Genomic DNA, 13,349 nt, shown 5'->3' with positions numbered 1-13,349 from the left:
AAAATTTTATAATTAAATTACAGATGCCCAAAGAGCAAAAGTTGAATATACCAAAGACATTTTGTTGTTTGATGCACTTAGTGTGAATATTTGGAGCAATTTTTATGGTTAAAAAAAAAGGCATTAATCATAGGTCTGTACAATATTTAACATAATAGGAAAAGGAAAACTAGCTTCACATCATATTTTCATAAATTGTTCTAAAGACAGCAAACTCCTGTTCGGTTGTTTTTAACTTTGCTTTAAAATAAGTGACCAGTAATTTTAACCAGTTTAAAATGTATCGCTCCTGGACCTAACACAATCATACTTGTGAAAATGTTTTGCAAAGATACCTTGGCCTCTACAAAAAGCATAAAATAGTTTTGCCTTTAACACTCACATCACTCTTATTTCATGGACCTTATTGTAACTTCCAGGTGATCATGGAGAACATTGAGTCCTGGGGAGGTTGGAGCACAGTGAGAACACACAGCTAATCTGAGTGGGGCTGGGGTTCAAGCCCTGGTGCTTCTAACTCCATAGCTATGAGCACACGAAGTCCACTTTCTTAATTTAGTCAAAACATCTCTAGATTCTCTAGTCCCTGGACCTTCAGAACAGTGGCACTGGCACATCTCTCCCAGCAGGTGCTCGTCGTCTCTGAAATGGGCTGCAATGGCCCTGGGGTTCTGAGATGGATAGATGAAAAACCCAGCTTATATTTTCAACTGAAATCTGTTTAAGAAATTAAAAATTGCTCGTATTTGAAATGTGCACAGCCTTTGGTGTCCACTCGCACGGTGAGAGTGGGACAGCGGCCGCCTGACTGGTTCATTCACTTTCAGCAGGCTACAGTCTCTTGCGGCCCACTGAATTGGATTTTCAGTTTATTTATCTAGCTTTTACTAAGGTAACAGTTACAAAATGGGGCAAGTGGGTTAAAAAGATTCAGGCAGATAATACTAATAATGCAAGCAAGTAACAGATGGCAGAGCTGACACTTCCTTCTCTTGTGAGCTCTTTGTTTTAATGTTGTAAAAAAAAAAAACAAAAAAAAAAACTAAGCAGACCTGATAACTTGGAAGGGAAGTGTGGGGTGGGGAGGGCAAGAGAGAGGAAGGGGTGAGGGCAGGGAAGGGGAAGGGAACGGTGAGCTGGGGAAGGGGAGTGAAGACGAGGGAGAAAGGAAAAAAGAAAGAAAGGAAGGAAGGAAAGCAAGAAACAGAGAAGGGAAGGGAGGGAGAGAGGAAGGGAGGTACATTACCAAAAAGAATATTGAAATATTTTATTTACATTAACTATTCTTAGCAACTAACTTCACCCTAAGTATACATTTTGCCTTGAGATAATGATTAGTCATATGAAGCATAATAATTGATAAAATATTTAAAGGCTAAGCATACATCCAGAACATAAAAACCTACCTCACCTTTTTTTCCTATTATGTCTCTATTCATAAAATACTCAAGAAAAGCATTTCACAAAATTCCACTGTATTTGATGATAAATATAAAAAGATTCTTGAGGTTTCTTACTTTAACAACAACAGATAAAAATCCATTTACATAAATGGAACACTTGTTCCTCCTTCCACATACGTTTAATTGTCAATAAGTAAATCTACATATATTGAGGGTGAATGTTCATGTTTTTAATTGATAAGCATGCTTGGTCCAAAAAGTTTGACTCTCAGGAGATTCCAGTGTGCTTTCGCACAGGCTTACTTTAACCGGTCAAGCCATTATATAACTAGAAGATAACCTAATCAGCGTGGCTAATAACCGAAGAGACAGACACAAAAATGACAAGTCTGTGCTTGGCTGGCAATAATCTCTCCTTAAAGTCCAAAGGAAATTATTGTATTTTTTCCTTCAAGAGAGTCAGGAGGCCAAAACCACTCTCAAAGGCAGAGGATTCCCTTTAAGTGTGCGCAGAAATTGTGAGATGCATGCCTGCTGAAAGTTCCCAGCTACCCAAATTACCATCTCTCTGGTATAATATTTCAACTTGTTATCCACACTTCAGAAGACGGTGACAACTGATGGTGTCTGGCAAAGCTGCATCCAAGTACAGCACTTTAATTAGCTGCAGGCACTGTAACTCTACATCTGTAGAGAATTATAAAGCCAGCAATCAAGGGAACAGGGGGTACAGGAAATTCATTGGCAAAAATCCCTGCAGCAAAAGAGGTCTTTTGCTGGAGCATCAATGTCACTCTAAAGTTATTAGACAATTCAGTGCAATTGCCATGTCCCTGTAGGCAATAAGAATTAATACTCTTTACCAGGTTTGTTCTAGTCATTCAATTATCATTGTCAATCCTATGAATAACTGTGTAAACTGTTACAATTACTCCATGTTAAAAATAAAAAATTGGGAACACATCAATGCAGAGTGATTTATCTGAGATCTTAGAGCTTGTGAGAGACACAGAAAGATTTGAATTTAGAGCTATTCCAAAGCACAACCTGACATTCTAAAAATGGCGCTTTTCATCCTCTCTGTTATCTAAAATTTTTGTGTAAATCTGGGAGCAATCAGATGTTGGAAATAAGTGGAACCCAGAAAAATAAAAGAGAAGACACCACATGTGCAATGCCATGAGACGGAAAAGCCAGGGTCCCCAAAGATTGCCAGCCAGCCAGCCAGAAGATACCAACCCTGGGAAGAAGCAACCCTGCTAGCCTCCGAAACCACAAGCCAATAAATTCCTGTGGTTAAAACCCATCCCATTTCTGGTATTTGTTTTAACAGCTGTGAAACTGAAACTCGGGGTAATTTAGAAAAAGCAGTCCATTATCGCTCCCGGATTTTTTTTTTTTTTTCAATTTTACTTTGCAATCTGTAGCACTTTCTATAGATACTAGCAATGTAAAAATAAAACTCGAATATGGCTCACAGAAACAGCCAATCTTGAAGAGAACCTACTTCTCTTTCAGTTACACAATATGGTAACTTCCTCTTCTGACTCTATTGGCCATGTGCTATGAAGAAACCACATCGAGACTTGTTCATCTTAAGAGCCGTTTCCCACGTCAGAGGAGATATGGAATTTAAGGGGTGGGAGGAGCTAGCCAAGAGGTGGCCCTGTTACGGTGCTTAACATGCCTTCTCATGCATCTTCTTGTTCATCTTACAAGGTGCCGTAGGTGCCTCCACAGAAGAAGGTCCAGACTGAAAAGGGGACAAAACCTCCAAATACAACAAGCCAATCATGTACTATTGAAAATTGCAAGGGCATTTAATGATTCTGGATTAATGTCACCTGAAGTTCTCAAAAATGAAAATGTTTATTTTCCTTAAAGAACCAATAGTCACCTGTCAGGTACATTAAATTCAGTCATTAGCATGCAACAGCACCCGACCACAACCAGAACTTAGAAATAAATAATACAGAGAGTGTGCCCCATTACTTCCCCTCCCTCTACTGCCTTTACCCATGTTACCTCATCAACTGCAGAGCGGCAGGAAAAGACTAAGTCATAATGGCACATATAAGTATCTCTGCTCACCTCCTCTAAGGTGGTGTCTGAGATGCCATAGCCTGTCAGGTGCAGGTGATGGAGGTTATGATCCAGGGCCTGAAAGAGCCCCTTGAAGCAAGCCTTGTCCGCATCCTTTGGAATGGCGAATGTCAGCTCACGGCCACTACTGTCTTTGAGGAATGCTTGTGGAATATAAAGCTGTATCAAAGAAGTAACACGAGCTAAGTCCTTTGGATGGTGGATCTCCATAAAAGAAGGCTATTTTAAAAAGAAAAAATAAAGACAGCAAGATATTAGAAAAGAATAAAAATTCAAATCAACATCAATTGATTTTATCAATGTCCATTAGCTCATTATTCTAAAATTTCAATTAAAAGCATCAAAATCAAGAAATAATATATAAATCGGTAGACACTTCAATGATACGTTGCATTTCTCTCTCTCTCTCTCTCTTTTTTTTTTTTTTAAATATACATCTGTGTTGATAAACCTGGCGAGGCCAAACCCACATACCCATCTTTGTAAATGGGTATTTTGTGCCAGGCCCCAGGAGTCATGCAATCATGAGGACTGCTAGGAGAGTCAAGGAGGAGAGACTCTGGGTCTAACAATTCAATCCCATGATACAGGATTGATTCATCCTAAAAAGAAGATAAGGATTCCCAACTACGGAAGGGAAGAGCCATCTCAGGATGGCACAATATTCATTCCAAATTAGAAGGAAGCAAATAGAAACTTGGGCTCAGGGCTCAAAAATGGTCATCGCAAAGCCCACCAAGAAAGAAGTACACAGTGGGGTACCAAAAACCCACTCCAATGAATTCCTTGACAGGAAAGTATTACTTTTATGAGCAAGCATGGGGAAATGACTTCTCCAAGTCAGCACCTGCTGAATCCCAAATCAAGAACCACCACTGTCTGGCCCAGATGACATAAGGCAATTATAATGATAAATGTCACATCGATTTAGCCCCTAATGTTCACATTTCATCTCAGGTCCTCTGGCTCTTGTCCCTCATCTCTCTGTCTCTGGATTATGGTAAAGTGTTGGTGCAGGTCTTAGCCTCCTCTCCTGTGATTCATTGCCATAATTTAAAAGTATTTCTCTGTATATCTAGGTCATGCTAATTCCAGGCCCAGACACTCACAGCAGCTTCTATTACATAATATGTAATTCTGCTTCCTTTTGTCATTCAAAATGCTCCCCTGGGGTTCACAGAGACTAACCCTTCAAGCCCGATATCCATCGGTCTTTCCAGCTTTATATCGATATTTCAGCCTTTGCACACAGAATGTTTAAGTTGATTGCCCACTCTCATTCCATTACCCCCATGATGCATTCCTAACCATAGAGAATTGCATCTTCATATGTGTCAGTGTAAAAGAGACAATAAACAAATTTGAACAGCTAAAACATGTTAAAAATGTCCCCAAGCTTATGAAGTCTCAAACAAAATTTGAATTATCTGTGCATAATCTCATCAAATGAAGTTATGTGCTGAACACCACTCCTCTTGCAAACTGATCTTCTATTTCCTTTCATTTGGTCTAGAACAGTTATGACACCTAGAGAAGGAACGGGACGGCTTGTGATTTCTTTCCAGAGACAGTAATCTTTCTCTCCTTGTATCTCTAGAAAAGGACCTGCTCTGGTTGCATGAAAAGCTTCTTCTTGGAGATCTGCAGAGAGAGCTCCTTCTCTGATAATCGCCCCAAGGGCGATGCTCTCAAGAGGGAGGAGGGCCTCGATTGCAACTTTTTTTCACACCATTCAACTGTTCCACATAATGTTCTTCCATCTAGTTATTGGACAGCATGCACTGCATCTCGGGGATCTTCAAATTCAACAAAAGCAATGCCAGGAAGGGTTTCTAGCAACCCACACACTTAGTTCCTCCACAAAGCTCCCAGGCCCACTTCCCATCTCTTCCTTGCCTGACCACTCAACAGCATTCACAAACGGCCCTCCATCTTGCTAGCCCTCAATTCCACTCCACTTACACCATAGTTATCGTATGTTGTTTCTTTGTTTGTTTCTCAGGTATGTTGTCTTTTTGTCCACTTGTGCTGAGAATATAAGTACTTGTGTATAGAAACCAGGCGTCCTTTTTTTTAAACGTCCCCATAGAACTACATCAGGGCAAGGTACAGAGTTGATTCAGATTAGTTATTTGTTAAACTGATTTGAATTTAAGCCAAAATATCAAACGTTACTATTGCATAACTGTCCTAAGCTGTTTGTTATACCACAAATCCAGGGAAACTTTTCGAATGTAACCAAATCCCATTATGAACCACTGTTTTTCTCACCTGTTTTGTGAGTGTCAGGCTGAGCCCCTGGCCATAAGCCTCCTTCAGGCAGAAGGGAGGACCACAGCACCTGAGCTGGCCCTGCTGGAGGACCGCCACGCAGTCACTGAGCACCTCAGCTTCGTCAAGGTGGTGTGTTGTGAAGATTACCGTGCGACCTGTGTCTCAAGAAAAGGGAGCGTCAGACCTCACAGGACAACATCCCTGGGGAAAACACAGCCTGTTCTTTCTTGAGAATGGGAGATCCAAGACCCGGAACAAAATGTAAACATCATCATCCATTTTTAAATTGGAGAACATTGAAATGAGTCCTTGAGAAGTGACATAGCCAGGGGTACATAGCAAATTAGAGGCCCTGAAACTCTTTTCTCTATAAGGTCCCCTTACAGCAGTTACTGCTCACTTCCAGAAACCTTCTTTCCCCCAAAAAACCACAGGAAGAGCATGTCTGACAGTTAAAACCCAAGTCACTGAGGCCAGGACCTCTTCTCCAAGGCTCAGAAGTTGACCATTAAATAGATGTAGAGAAGAGAAGAAATGTAAAAGGAAATTAAATAAAAAAAAAAGAAGATGGAGCATCTCTTTCTTTCTTTCTACTCTAAAAATCAAGTCCTCCTCATTCCTCTTTTGAGATCAATGACTTATGCAGTTAAGGAGAAGGCTATATGCTATGCAAATAGCTATTTCATAAGAAAATGAAACAAGCACCACATTGAGGGGGGGATTAATCATAGAAAAAAAGATCTCCATCTCTGAATATGGTCACATCCTATAGTGAAATTTTTAGGAATTGGTGATATTGCCAATCACATGTATTCATCCATAAAATTTAATAAAGCAGTGATCAAAGCATATGCTATTTTCCTTGGGAAGGTTGTGTTCTGTACTTCTTACTAGCCAGGAACCACCAAGAGTGTGTTGTAGAGATATACAGGGGAGTCTGGGAGGAAAGTGGTACATAACCACAGCCCCGGAAGAGAGACTGCATTGAGAACAGCAGATAAGTCCACTTTTTATAGAAAGGAGTATTAACCATACACGTGTTCTTTATGAGTTCCAACATCTACTAAACTTTTACTCCCTTGCCTACAGAGAGGGGGATAGCAGGGAAGCCTCAGACTTAACTTAAAAGAGCAGAGGCCAGGGGCAATAAAGGATACTTTTTGTAAAGTTTACTTCAGTTATATAATAAGATACTACTTTTTTTTAGCTTCTGCGTTCCCTATTGGCTTAAATTGAGCCCAAAGATTCTATCAAGAGAATAGAAATAAACACATTGGTTGATTCTTATCTGAAAAACAAATTGTCAAACATTTTTAATTCAACTTAATTTTAATATATATTTGATAGAGGAGCAAAATTCAAAGTCTAAAACTGTCAGTTCATTAGAAAAAAGATGCATCTAGGAAGACACCATGAAATGTAGACCCAAGAGCAACAAGGAATGGGATTCATGGTGAGCTGCTCTTGCCACAGATGTATCCCAAAGTTCACCTCACCTCACATGTAATCGTTTGAGGATAAGGAAATGCACTCAGTCATCAATCTGGGACTCAAGGCAGAGTATAATCATATACTCTGATTAGAGTTAACTTGAAGGTCAGATCTGTTTCATACAATGAAGCAGTCTAAAAATAAAAATCATCTGGAATCTAAATTCCCAAGGAACTTCAATTGAGTTCACAGATGTTTGATCCATAATGGCTTATTGGTAGACATGAACCCAAGACACATCCCAAACTCTGAAAGACAAGGATTCCTTTTTTTCTCCCCAAAACACTGCTTGACTCTTTTTTCCCCTGATTTAGACGGAGTGTCCCATTCCCCTTTTCTCTAAAAGCTATGCCTCCCACATTCCCCCTCTATCACCCATAATGATGATGATCATGGGCATCAAGATCATGATGACAATGATGTCACTGAGCACAAATGTGACACATGCAGCTCTATACTCTCATAGAAGTACATTTGCAACTGCTCCTTGCAAAATCCTACAATTTTTTTTTCAATGATCTCTATTTTGCAAATGAGAAAACCAAGCTTCAGAGAAATTTCATTTCTCTAGGGTCACCCAAGAAGAGTTAAAGCAAGAGCATGATCCAGTAGAGCAATTTAGTCAGTATGTGTTTATTTGTGCTGGTATCTTCTGTTTCCTTATGTATCCTTCCAAGAGAAGCATAGAGGTACCGATACCTGGCCCAAGAGCTTAGTGCACACATCACTGAACAAGAAATATGCAGATATATTTCTAGGTAGAATGAGCCCCAAATGCACTGGTCTTCTGGAAAAATAAACTCTCTCTCTACCCAGCAGGGAACATTTGTTTTTGTAGGCTGTAGATTTATTTCACAAAGCTATATCATAGATACCTGGGGGGTTTCCAGAAATGGCTTTACACTTTGATTCTTGAAAACACATTTTTCTTTTAGTGCCACCATCTAATCCACTTATGTCCTATTGATTTGGCACTTCAATCAGTGCAGGGACTGCTCCAAAGGCGTCCTCCAAAGACAAAAATCATCACTAAATGATGGCAGACAGTGAGAAAATATTTCATTTATAACAACAGACCTTGAAAGAAGGCGTCTCTTTCTGAGGAAGCTTGTATAGTATCTGGTTTTCCATCTAAACCTGCCAGGATGTTGATGACTCAAATGTTTTGTCAGCTAAACTCTGAAGACTCCATCTCTGATTATTTAAATAAATAGGAGAAGCAGGCTGGCAATATTTTACCCTTCCACAATTTCCATGTGCGGAGACAATGTCATCTGTTGTATCCATCTTTATCTACTTTTCTTCCTCAGCCCCCATCCAGGGTAGAAGGGAAATTATTTAATTCAGCTTAAGGTTAGTTTCATCTCAAAATTTAATCAAGCCCTTTAAGAAGACTCCCTATTTCTCATTTCTGCCCCCATCTCCTTCTCTTCCCCAAAGCACATTTAGAGAAGTGGGGGAAGGAGGGTTTAAGTGATCACGTGGCAATGCAGTAGGGTTAGGAACTTCAGGCCCAATGTCCTCTGCCTCCTGTGGTTTTTGGGTGATAACCAAGGCCACCTGGTGCTGCTCCCCCCATTGCTATGGGTATTTATGAGTTGGTCAATGGCTCTCAAAAAGGGCAGGTCAGAGCAGAGGACTGCCAGGCTGTCTCAGCCTCCCCTTGGGTCCTGCTGGCTGCAGACCTATGTCTTCCAGCCAGCCTCAGAGGGGCCACCCTCAGTAGCCTCCCTGGCAGGCCCTTCCCAGGGAGCTCTTCCTTCCAAGTATCAAAGCCCATGGCCCTTGTGGAAATGCAGGAATATCAACTTAGGACTCTTCCCTGAGCTCCAGACCTGCTTCATGAGTGTTGTTGTGGCTGCACCAAGTGAGAGAACAAATAATGTTACCAGGACCCTCACTCGCCGGTGCACCTGCCCACCCCAGGCCAACACCCAGAGAGGAATGGAAACCTATAGCTGCTGTCCCCGTGCTCCTGCTCCTTTCCCTGTCTTCTCCTCAACCCTCTAAAATTGTGGGACAGTAAGGAGGAACATTGTTCTTTCCTGTCCCCTTTGCATCCTCCTCTTCTCATTCCAGCTTTGTGGATAAATTTTAAGGCACTGACTTGAGCATCTTTTCTACCCTAAAGGGAGACTGAACATCTGGATTTTCTGGGGTCTGCCCTCCTAAAGACAAGGAGGGCTTATTATTTGTTCTTTTTCTTTGTATTCCTTAAGTAACAAATCCTAATCTCCCCTCAGGGAGATGGGTGTTTCAGGTCAAGTAAGAAGAAAGTCTTATCCTTTTACAGGCAATAGAGAAAAACAAGATAACATTTTCTAAGATTCTATATTAACCCTGCCAATTGAGCTTCTACATGTGTTTAGCAGTACAGAGATTTTTTTGACTCTTCTCTACGCTTCTCTGAAAATGAGAGTGTCTCTACAAAATATATATAACTGCAATTCTTAGTTGTCAGAAAGGCGAAAAGAATCCAGAAGTTGTAAAGCAATAACTACCAATCAAATGTCCTAAATTGGAAATATGCAATAAGACAAGTGAGAAATAGCCAGTTATGCAAAGGCCCAAATTCTGTCCTTGACTTAGTGAGCTTCCTCTGAGGCTTTGGGCAAATCTAATGCCCATCTTTCTGTGCCTCAGTTTCTTCATTTGAAGAAAGAGGGACTTATCCTAGAGGATCTCCAGGATGCCTCTTCTAATAATCTATGATTCCAGAATGGACAAAATATGGATGAGTACAGTTTCTATTGAAACCACGTAGCATAACATGCATGGATAATGTTATTACGAATATTAAGTTAAAAGTCAAACACAAAATGAAATATTCTTAACACCATAGAGATGTTATATAATGAACACATCTCTGGAAGATCTTATGAACAATAACATTTTTTTCGGTAAAGAATAATATATTCCTATTGTGATGAGATTTGTTTCTTCACTTATGATAACATTTCTTTTCCTGTGTCCCTATGTTGTAGGAAGAGAAATAGAATGATGCCCAGTTCCTACCTTCTCGGTACTTCAGGAGAATATCCCAGATACTGCGCCTGGAGCAGGGGTCTATGCCACTGGTGGGTTCGTCGAGAACCACTGTCTTTGACATGCCAAGGAAAGCAATGCCAATGGACAGCTTCCTTTTCATGCCCCCAGAGAGAGCTCGGATTTGTTTGTGCTTATGCTGAGTTAACTCCACATCCTGCAGTGTTCTGAAAGAAGAAAAGGGCTCACATGAAAATGTTGCTTCAAATTTTCCTCCATGAATAATGAGTTACAATGCCCAGGATCTTTATAAACCATGAGACAGCAAGGAGGCTTAGATGCTGTCACAAGCTTCTTGACCCGAAGCACTGCCTTGCTCGAGGCTTTGCTTGGAACCACACTGAAAGAGTAAGTAGATGCCTTGGCAGCAGTATCTGTCAAGAATTTTTCTCTCTTCTCTGAAGGGTTTCTCTTCTTTTTACCTAGACCTCCTGCCAAGGGATCTGCATTTCCTCAAGACAGTAAGTAGCACAGTGAGGTGTTGAGTACTAATGTAGTACAGAGGGGTGAATGCCACACTAGTGTGGTCAGTAGAAATCAAAGCTAAAAGGCCAGCTCCACCTCTCATAAGTGTGGACATGTCCTTTAGCTCTATGGCCCACCATACACTGTACTGGTATCCTCCTACCTTCCTGACTAATTGGAAAAATACAGTGAAAGAATGTTTGACAAGTGTTTGTAAAGTGTCAGGTGTCCTTCAGTGAAATAATAAATCCTCTTACTCTCTCCTAGAGATCCTTCAATTGGGAGAGTCCCAGATTTTAACTACCTTTTATGATCTGACCTACTCTTCCTCTAGTGAAACTTCACCCACCCCTATGGATCCACTGTCTTTTAAATCTCAATTTAGGTTTATTGTAATAATTTATGCCCCTGCTTTTTAGGTGTTCCCATTGTTAACAACAAACTATTTGGAAGGAAGATGATGAATCACTAAGTTTTAACAGGAGACTGTCTTAACTCTACAGTCCCAACTAGACATGGCCACCCTCTTAATTTGCAAAGTTGCCTATAACAAAATACCATAAACTGGTAGTTTAAACAACAGGAATTTATAATCTCACAATCTGGAGGTTAGAAGTCCAAAGTCAAGGTATCATCAGGCCATGCTTCCTCCAAAGTTCTGGTGGTGGCTTGCTGCAATCCATTTCTGCCTCCATCACATGGCCATCTGTCTCCTTGATCTCCTCTTGTGACTTCTACCTCCATGTCCAAATGTCCTTTGCTGATAAAAACTGTAGTCATACAGGACTAAAACCTACATTGATTCAGTTTGGCCTCATGTTAGAATCTTTGAACTTCCCATTTACAAATAAACCCATATCCCAAGAAGTCGGATATAGGACTTGAAGGTCCCTGTTAAAAATGAGTTCACACCCATGGGGCAGGAGGCTAGGACTGGAGAATGTCTTTGTGGGGGAAATTATTCAACTTACCTTGGCTACCAACTCTTTCCATTCTAGGATAATTCCAATAGAACAGAGGAGATGAATATATTAGGTTTAATGGATCAGCCAGCAGAGATAACAGACAAAAGAAACTAGTCTGTAAGATGTCAGATGCTCTCAAGCATACATGTTCTAATGACACTTTTATGGTAAACCAATAACCCTTCCTTTCTTCTGTTTCTTCTGTTGACACTACACAGGATACCTTCCAGTGGAGTCCTAGAAGGGCTCCACTGTCTGCCTCCTTACATACCCTTTTTGTGCATAAAATCCCACTTCCTTATGTGCCTGGCCATCATGGTGAGAGAGTGGTTGTAGTCCTATGCTCCTTGTTTCCCACCTGTGTGGTCCTTCACTGAACCTGCATTGGGCAGATGCCAAACAAGGCATAAGCCAAAGATAATGAAAGTTATGCATAGAGGCTGATGTTTGCTCTCTATTATCGCCTAGACAACTGGTTGACATTAAACTGACCAATCTATTTCATTCTGTAGTTTTGGTTGAAGCCTGTTTTTCTTAGATAAATTTTAAACTTTGACATCTGAATACATTTTGTGGTTAAATATATATACTCCTCTTTTTTTCTTTATTGTTTATTGTTGAAACCAAGTATAATGGATACTCATAATGAGAGTGGAGAGCATGAGTATAGATCTAATTTCTTCACATTTATAAGTTCTCACAAGATTGCACACAGTGTGTCCATAGCAACACAAGTGCTAGGTGTGATACTGTGTGTGTGTTTGCAGGGAACAGAATAGGACGTAAGAAACAATGAACCAGGCCCTTCCTACCTGAAGACTGGAATCTTATGAAGAAAGAATACATATGCACCCCATTATAACACAGTGATATAGAATAAATATAAACAAAGTGCTGTGAAAATGCAAAGGAGACTGTGAGTAATCAGTCTCAGGAAGGTCTAGCTTGAGCTAACTTCTTTCACTCACGTCAAACTACCATAATCTAATTATGGTTTTTCAAGTATGTCATTCATTCATTTCATGGATCTTTTCTGCAGCCAGAATTTCTTTCTAATCAAGAGGATAACTTACCTTTTTTAATTTTAGCACCATACCTGAATAATAGTTAGCATTTATTAGACATTTATTGGATGTCAGGTACTACTCTAAGTACTTTTGTGTATATAAATTAATATAATCTGCACAACATTCCAGTGAGGGTTTTACTGTATTCAGGAAGCCCACAGTAAAGAAAGTATATTGTAAATAGCTCTTTAAGCCAGTGGTAGAGCTGGATTCCAGTTCCAAATGGATTCTACAGTATCATGGCCAGAATCCACCTTTATCATTACAGTATGTGGGTTCCTACTAGGGCTCAGTGACACCCATCAGATATACCTGTTAACTTGTCTCAGTCCATATAATGACTGCAGCTTTCTCAGAGACAAAGCCTCTATCATATTAGGGCTGTTCGTCTAGAACCATGCTTCATGATGATTAGTGTTCATGGTATTTTAATCAATGACTGGGATATTCACTAAAGTCAGATGGAGGTCAAAGAATGTGATTTGTTCTCCATGGTGACTTGCATTCCTAGTATGCTAAGCCACTGGTCCGCAAGA

At 40.3% G+C, this 13,349-nt stretch overlaps 1 protein-coding gene across 1 annotated transcript in view; it reads right to left on the bottom strand.

The window, feature by feature from the left end:
- Positions 1–13,349, bottom strand: part of ABCA13 (ATP binding cassette subfamily A member 13) — a 442,652-nt gene that overhangs the window by 204,870 nt on the left and 224,433 nt on the right. The window contains 3 exon segments of the mRNA XM_077118896.1: positions 3,495–3,725; positions 5,778–5,935; positions 10,287–10,483. Coding sequence (XP_076975011.1) covers positions 3,495–3,725; positions 5,778–5,935; positions 10,287–10,483 — 586 coding nt within the window.

Source organism: Tamandua tetradactyla, chromosome 1 (genome assembly GCF_023851605.1).
Source record: "Tamandua tetradactyla isolate mTamTet1 chromosome 1, mTamTet1.pri, whole genome shotgun sequence".
Taxonomy (NCBI): domain Eukaryota; kingdom Metazoa; phylum Chordata; class Mammalia; order Pilosa; family Myrmecophagidae; genus Tamandua; species Tamandua tetradactyla.
The sequence above is the reverse complement of the archived record's forward strand: the minus strand, read 5'-3'. Positions and strand labels throughout refer to the sequence as shown.